The sequence below is a fragment of the Chrysochloris asiatica genome, unplaced genomic scaffold, assembly GCF_000296735.1.
Source record: "Chrysochloris asiatica unplaced genomic scaffold, ChrAsi1.0 scaffold00003, whole genome shotgun sequence".
Taxonomy (NCBI): Eukaryota; Metazoa; Chordata; class Mammalia; order Afrosoricida; family Chrysochloridae; genus Chrysochloris; species Chrysochloris asiatica.
Genome location: NW_006408521.1, coordinates 11,596,419 through 11,604,226, shown reverse-complemented (window position 1 = coordinate 11,604,226; position 7,808 = coordinate 11,596,419). Strand labels below are relative to the sequence as shown.

At 36.4% G+C, this 7,808-nt stretch overlaps 1 protein-coding gene across 2 annotated transcripts in view; it reads left to right on the top strand.

Moving 5' to 3' along the window:
• Positions 1 to 7,601, top strand: part of ATAD1 (ATPase family, AAA domain containing 1) — a 57,020-nt gene extending 49,419 nt beyond the window's left edge. The window contains exons 6-7 of one of the 2 annotated variants that reach the window (XM_006831116.1): positions 4,687 to 4,820; positions 7,048 to 7,601. In XM_006831116.1, the coding sequence (XP_006831179.1) occupies positions 4,687 to 4,820; positions 7,048 to 7,168 (255 nt within the window). In that variant the 3' untranslated portion in view covers positions 7,169 to 7,601. The remainder of the gene's footprint in view (positions 1 to 4,686; positions 4,821 to 7,047) is intronic. The other variant, XM_006831117.1, reaches the window with a different exon arrangement.
• Positions 7,602 to 7,808: the final 207 nt, after the last annotated feature.

The following is a 7,808-nucleotide window of genomic DNA, read 5'->3' as shown; positions in this document are numbered from 1 at the left end:
CAGTCGCTGGAGAAGGATGTCATGCTGGGTAAGGTGGAGGGTCAGAGAAAAAGAGGAAGACCCCCAACGAGATGGATCAGCCAGGTGGCATCATTGATGGTTTCAAGTATGGCAGCGGTAGTGAGGTTGGCCTAGGATCGGATATTGTTTCGTTCTGCTGTGCATGGGGTCGCTATGAGTCGGTTCCGACTCAATGGCACCTGATAGCAACAACAACATCTTTATAAATCTGACCTTTTACTTATTTTGGGGGATTGGCATGAGAATGATAATATCAGCAAATTACATGCGGTAACATTGTATGTAGTACATATTACTAGGAGTAAGGTGAAATAAAAAGGACCATCGTAAATGTGGTTCAGAACTCAAATATGTCATTGTAAATCAGAGATAACTGCAGTTAGTCTTCCTAGATATTGACCATGTTTCTAGACTTTGCATTTACGTTTTGTTTGTTAATACACCAGCTCCACACTGCTTTACTATTGAAGTTTTTTGGTATCTAGTAGGGAAAGGCATCCCTTATTGTGTGTCCCTCTTGCCTCCAATTTTCTTGGTTATTTTTGTTAATGTTTTAGTAGGAATTTTAGAATCAGTTTAGATGATTCATGAAAAAGCACACGTTAATATTATAGGTGGATCAGGAGTCCTGGTGTGGCGCTATCACTTAATGTGCTGGACCACAAAGATCGGTGGTTCAAGCTCACCAGCCTCTCCTTGGAAACCCTATATAGGGTTGCTATGGGTTGGAATTGACTCAACAGCACTTAACAACAACAACATATTCCATTTATAAATTAACCTCAAGATAATTAAAATACTTCTCATGTTAAATCGTTCTGCCCCAAAATACGTACCTGTTTATAGTTATTAATGTCTCCTTTGGTGTCTTTCATTAGTGCTTTAATAATTTTTTTTAAAAATAATATAAAAAATATATATGCTACATGCAAAAGCTGAAAGAAATATAGGAAATTACAAGATTAAATGAGTAGTTCTTAACCATTTTAGTGGGATTGCAGGGCCCTTTAATTGTCAGATAACAGTGATATTGTCTTCCCAAAGAAAACTGCATACATGTGATTTTTTTTTTTGTACAATTTTAGGGAAATTTCTAAAACCTTTCATGGAGTTTAGGACATATGTCCTAGACGAGAAATTAACAAATAACATTTTGCCTTTTAATCTATTTAGTAACTGACTTCAAAAAGACTAAGCTGTTGCACAACGTACTATTTAATATGAAACGTTGTTGTGAATTGCCGTCGAGATGGTTCCGACCCATAGATCTAAAACATACTTAACTGGTAAATCTTTTAACAAGGATAGGCATTTCAGAGAAGAAAAGGGGGATCAAGTAACTTCACAAGTACATTTGAATTGAATTATGGTGTGGCTAGAAATTTAACAGTGATGAGAAAGTAGTTTCTGGCAATTTTGCAGAGACTATGTTAACTAAAATTTTTTTTTTTTATGTTTACTGTATTGCATAGCTGTAAGATCGTATCATTTTAAAGCACATATTTATGGACTTGTTTTGATACTGATAATACAGATGGCATACATTTAGATGATCAATGTATATGAAATTTAAACTCTCTGTCTCAAAATACAGCCATACTTTACACAGGCTATTTTACCTTTTCACATTCAAACTTTCAAGAAATTATTCATGTCTAATTTGAACTTTGATTGTAATCCTATTTTTGTTTTTATTTTTCCAATAAGTGTTTTTGATATTTATCTTAGAAGTCCATTTGTCTTAGATGAAGGGAATTGTTTGCATTCTGTTTCTTATTCATGAAAGCACAAAGGATTAGTTTCTGATACAAAATAACGGGTGCAAAATTCTCTGCAAATTGCTGAACATGGGAAAGCCTCATTTCCCACTAGCCTCCACTTATATGTTCCAGGCATATTGTTACTCCATTAGATTCTGAAAGAAATTAATGTAACTGTTAAAAGTTGTTACAAATCAGTACACAAATTTATTGAATAAAATGAGTACTATCTTGCTTTTTGAGTCCTGGTGTGGCACTGTGGGCTAATGTGTCATATTGCAAAGTTGTTTGAACTGTGAGGTCGGTGGTTCAAGCTCACCAGCTGCTCCTTGGAAACCCCATACAGGGTCGCTATGGGTCAGAATCGTCTCAACGACACTTAATAACATCTTGCATTTACATTGGTGAGCAGATACAGGTTTTGGATGCAGTAGACAGCTAGGCCTTTTTACTTTTTACAACTTTTTCTTATGTCACTGAAAGAATGAAGCTTATAAAAAATGATATGTTTTACTCTTTTATAATCCTTTATTGATAATAACATGACCTGCTCACTGAAAAAAAGATAATGTGGTAGTTTGGGCTTACAGTTTTATATATAAAAAGAATTGTTTTTAAGTGCCATTGAGTCAGTTCTGACTCATAGTGACCCTGTATAGGACTCCTGGTGTAGCACTGTAGGATCAGAACTGGACTGCATACCACAAGGTGGCAGTTCAAACCCACCAGTTTGCTCTTTGACACTCTATACAGGGTCGCTATGAGTCAGAACTGACTTGACGACACTTAACAACAACAAACAGTATTTCCAAGGAGTGGCTAGTGAGTTTGAATGACTGGCCTTGTGGTTAGTAGTCCAGTGCTTACTCTATACTCTATAACAGTACCGGTTTTTCCCACTATCTAAAGTAGAGGGCTCTTATGAAACCTTTCTTAAGGCAAAATAATGTAAAGCAAAGAAGCAATGACCACTAATTTATATGTGAAACTTTTTGAACGCTCCTAGGCCCAAAAAGGAGTCCTGGTGTGGTGCTGTGGGTTAATGCGCCAGAGTGCAAAGCTTTTTGAACTGAATTGCAAGGTTGGTGGTTCAAGCTTACCAGTTGCTCCTTGGAAACCCTATACCAGGGTCGCTATGGGTCGGAACTAAGTCGATGGCACTTAACAACAACAGGTCCAAAAAATAACCTTATCAAATCATGCGAAATACTACATAAGACCTAAAAATAACACTAAACATATAGTAAAAGCAGGAATGATAAATACACAACTAATGTAAGGAGGAAATCATGTTTGTTACAGTGTAGTTTCCCTGGGAGCAAGCTTGGCTGGACTCGGTGCTTCTCAGAGTACATGCTGTTCTTGAACTGTTCACTGCAACCCGAATGCTGAATGCTACTTCAATGTTCACAAAAGCAGAAGTCCTCTTCAGTTTTCTTTCATTAGCAAAAAGAAGCACTAATGTAGGTCTTTCATAAAAGCGAATTTGGCAGACTCAACTTCCAAAACGGGGGTTTTCGTGTTATCTCTAAAGAGGTAGCTATTGCTCCCCATTACAAACTAACCTGAGTTTATACATTTTATATAGCATGGGAGAATAGTTCACAATCATTTATTTTGGAGGCTAGTCTAAGGATTCTATGTGAGAGCTTCAGAAAGTTCATGGAAAAGCTACATTTTCTTATTTTAATTAAAAAGTTTTATTGTGAATTGAGTGACGGTTTATAGACACGATCATCATCACTTTTAAATTCATCAACTAATACACTTTGTGTCGTCACAATGATTACAATCCCTTCCTTGGAACAACAGCCCATTTCCTCCCTGTGGCTCCTATTACCATTTCACCCACCTTCCCATCTCTTGCTACCTTAGTCCTTAGGTGCATGTTGCCCCTTTGATTTTGAATGATTGACCATTCCATCATTCATAGTGAGCATATTTTACTAGTGTTGTTATTCCCCCTATATGCCTATCTACTGCTTGGCTGGAAGTTGGGCTACAAGGGGTGAATTCCTTTCCAAACTTGAAGGATGATCAAGGGCGTCTCGGGTTCTTCATGTCTCTTTCTGACCAAAAAGCCTGTCTTTTTTTAATTAATAATTTTGAGTTTTGTTCCACATACTCTGCCACTCTGTCTGGGACCTTCTAATGTGAATCCTTTCAGAGCAGTTGGTAGTGTTAGCTGGGTTCTATGTAGTTCTTCTGATCTCGAGTTATGGAGACTGAGTTCACATGGTCCATTAGTTGATTCTAAGCATCTTCAATGCTCATAACTCTTCTTCTATGGAAAGACCAATAGCTGCGCTTGAGATGGCCCCTCAGGGGTTTTTAATATCGCAGACGCCACTTAACAAAGTAGGATGTAGAACATTGTCTTTGTGGACTATGTTATGCCAATTGGCCATGGTGTCCCCTGATACTATGGTCCTAATTCCCCAGGTTAAGCAACTCATTGCCTTAAGATGTTTGATAATGTCTAAGAAGTTTTCATAATTTTGTCTGCTGTATATTCAACTATTTCCATTCTTATAAAATAGTGCATTTAAAATGTAAGTATTAGTGGAGTATTCTTTTGTAATGGACTTGGCACTTGATTCAGGCTATTTGCAATGTATGCTGAACAAAGAGGATCTAATGGAGTTGAATGCCTATGCTTCCCCAGCTTCCTACAGCCTGTCTGGAGATTTATTTTTGTCATGACAGAGAATGAAAATTAAGTTAATATCTAAACTTTATGGTAAAAAAAACATTAAAAAAAAGGATTTTTTTTTTTTTTTTTTAATGTTTTACTTCCCATACTGTTATACAATCCATAACTTATTTTAACACTAATAAGTGTTTGGAAGTATCCATTGCAGTATATTTTATGTTTGTTTTTAAAGCATGTTTTTATTTGTTTAAGGTGGATAGGCATGTCGACCTGCTAGAAGTTGCCCAGGAAACAGATGGGTTTTCAGGAAGTGATTTAAAAGAGATGTGTCGAGATGCTGCCCTCCTCTGTGTCAGGGAATATGTGAACTCTACTTCAGAAGAAAGGTATTTGTTTTTAGAACTGATCTCTCATATTTTTCAAAACCTTTAGGAACTTTTAGATTCATTTTCATTGCTTTTGAATAGAATTTCTGCTTACAGAAGTAAAAGGCAATTGTGAGTTAGCAAACTCCTCAATTTGTTTGTTGCCATTTTCCTAAAGGGGGCGTTTAGAAAATGAATGAGAGTGAGACAAAGTCTGAAAGAGGAAGAAATAAGATAGGATTTGTGCTGATAATCCATGCAGCCTGTTAGGACAAATAGAAACCTAAGCATATCCATCTCTACTAGAAAAAAGCAGGATTCTCTTGCTTCTGTGTCTTAAATTTCATTTTATGTGGAAATTAGTGTGCTGTCTTCCAGAGCTTACACTTTTAAGTGTGGAAAGTGCTGGAGATCAACCTTAAACTTATTAATAATAATGTGTTTACTAAATAAAGCAAACATTTTTCAGGGTAGCAAACTCCACATGAAACCAGTTTCAAATTATGGTGAGGCTGAGTAAATCAATTTTGTACCAACCTTATTCCAACAGAGATATTAGTGGACTGGAAAAATTAGATGAGGTCTGGTGAACCGTATTCCTTAAGGAAGATTACAAAAAAAACCAAACACTTGCCCTGAATCAGCACTGCACTGCATTTCTAAAGTGCTTTCCAGAACATAGTATCAGCCTTCTTTCTACTTGTGTACTTTGAGGGAGCTATGTTCAAAGAGATTGTCAACTCTTCAGCTTTGTTTCTCAAGCTTCCTTCCTCAGTCCTCAGAGGGTTTTATACCAAATGACTCTGATTTGCCAGTCATGTTAATGTATTTAATTACATTGTCATAGCACAGATTTTTAGTATTGACAATTTTGCCTTAAAGTACCTCTGTCAGCCAGTAAGTAGCTATGCATGCTGGTTCTGGACCTCATTGTTAATGTGCTTAGGACCCAACCATGTAGAGATTTTCTCCACTTGTTTGTTGTCAGATTAATTCAGTGATTCTAGCAAATTAGGAAAGCTTTGGATCTCAACAGCAAGGATAATCTACCCTGTTTGTATTCTTGTGGATGAAATGAAGAGGAGAAATAACCAATCTATAAAAGGTTTTGTGTAAGTAAATTACACTAGTAATGAAGAGTCCTACTTTTCTGCTAAATTCAAAGCCCTAAAAAAATTTCTTTTAGTTTGAAAAATCTGGCTTGGGTTATCATAACTTTTTCCTTCAATATATATTATCTTATAGTGTCTGTAGATTACAGAGGAGCCATAATACAATGGATTTTGCTCTTTACATTACTGAAGCCCTGGTAGAATAGTGGGTTACAATTTAGGGTGCTAACTACAAGGTCAACAATTCACATCTACCAGCTGCACTTCAGGAGAAAGGTGAGGCTTTCTGCTCCCGTAAAGATTTATGGCCTCGGAAACCCTTTAGTAGAGGGTTGCTGTGAGTTGGTACCAACTCGACGGCATACCACTACCACCATTATTAAAGTAAGGGGGAGTTGGATTAGTTGATTTTTATTAAAAGTTGAGAATTTTACTTTTCATTCATCAAAAGCTAAACATGAACATGAATATATAACTAGGAATTCTACGTCTTCATTTTAGTTTTCAGGGAATAACTTGATTTCTTGACTGAAATTATATTCCCATTTGGGTAAACAAATGCACCTGTCAATAATATTTTCAGAATATGGTTAATATTCTGTACTTACATTCTTGGTGTCAGTGTTTTGTTTTGGTTACCACAGGTATAGTGTTTCTATTTATAGCCAGGCATTCGATGGCACTTAACAATTCCACCCTTTTAACTTTCTACTGGTTGGCAGTGAACAGGTTTTTAAAGCTTTGTGTTGATGGGTACTGTCCAGTCAGTTCTGACTGCACAAACTAGAACTCTCCCCTGTAGGGTTCCTAGGCTTTACCGGAGCAGATTGTCGGGGTTTTTCTCCCATGGAGTCACTTTTGAGTTGCAGTTGAGTGCTTAACCATTGAGCCACCAATACTCCTTATGACTTGAATAAAACATAGTTGAATGCCGGAAAATATATGAAGCTGATCATTATGATTCTGTTGGGATTTGGCATAAGACATAGACTACATTGTTAAACCTTTTTGTACAGTTGGGAAAAAATTATTTTTTACCACATGTGTGTGTATATATATCTTAGTAAAATATCCTTTTTATAGATGTATATTCTAAAGTTTATTTTAAACATTTGGTGGGTTTGTTTGTATTTTAGCCATGATGAAGATGAAATTCGGCCTGTGCAACAGCAGGACCTTCATCGAGCAATTGAAAAGATGAAGAAATCAAAGGATGCAGCATTTCAGAACGTTTTAACACATGTTTGTTTAGATTAAGAGTAAAGCTCATTTGTACAGTCGATGTGATCCAATTTGGTGTGACCTGTTATTAGTGGAGATAGATTGGAAGGAGGAGTGCTCTTTAACAGCAAGGGAGTTAATACATTGGTTTTATATGTTCTAAGTTATTGAGATATAGTGGATATGTAAACGGTATTACTACTGGCCAGAAATCATGAGGTGGAACCATGTAATCCAACCTGGGTATGTGCTTGTTTTTGACCTCTTTAGCCATATGTTCTTGCAGCCGTATAGCATCTAAGCTGGTCTTAAAGTGATAGATGATTCATAGGTCATCTGTGAGAAATGCGGATGTGGTTAAGTGCTGGTTCCTAGATATATGAGTGAATGAGTGAGTGTGTGTGTGTGTGTGTGTGTGTATGTGTTAAATTTATATAGTCATACATTTTATATTGGCATTCTGTAGATAAGTTTGAATACAAAAACTTTTTTTCACTCCAACTACTGAATCCAAAGTACCAAATAGTATATAGCAAAAGTAAAATTTAAGGTTATGTCTGAAAGGTACAGTGATTCAGCCATTTTCCAGTTACCATTTGTTTCAGCCTTTTTTTTTTTAATGCAAGGTTTCTCTGTCTGCGCTTGATTATTTGGAGTCAGCCACATCTGACTCAAT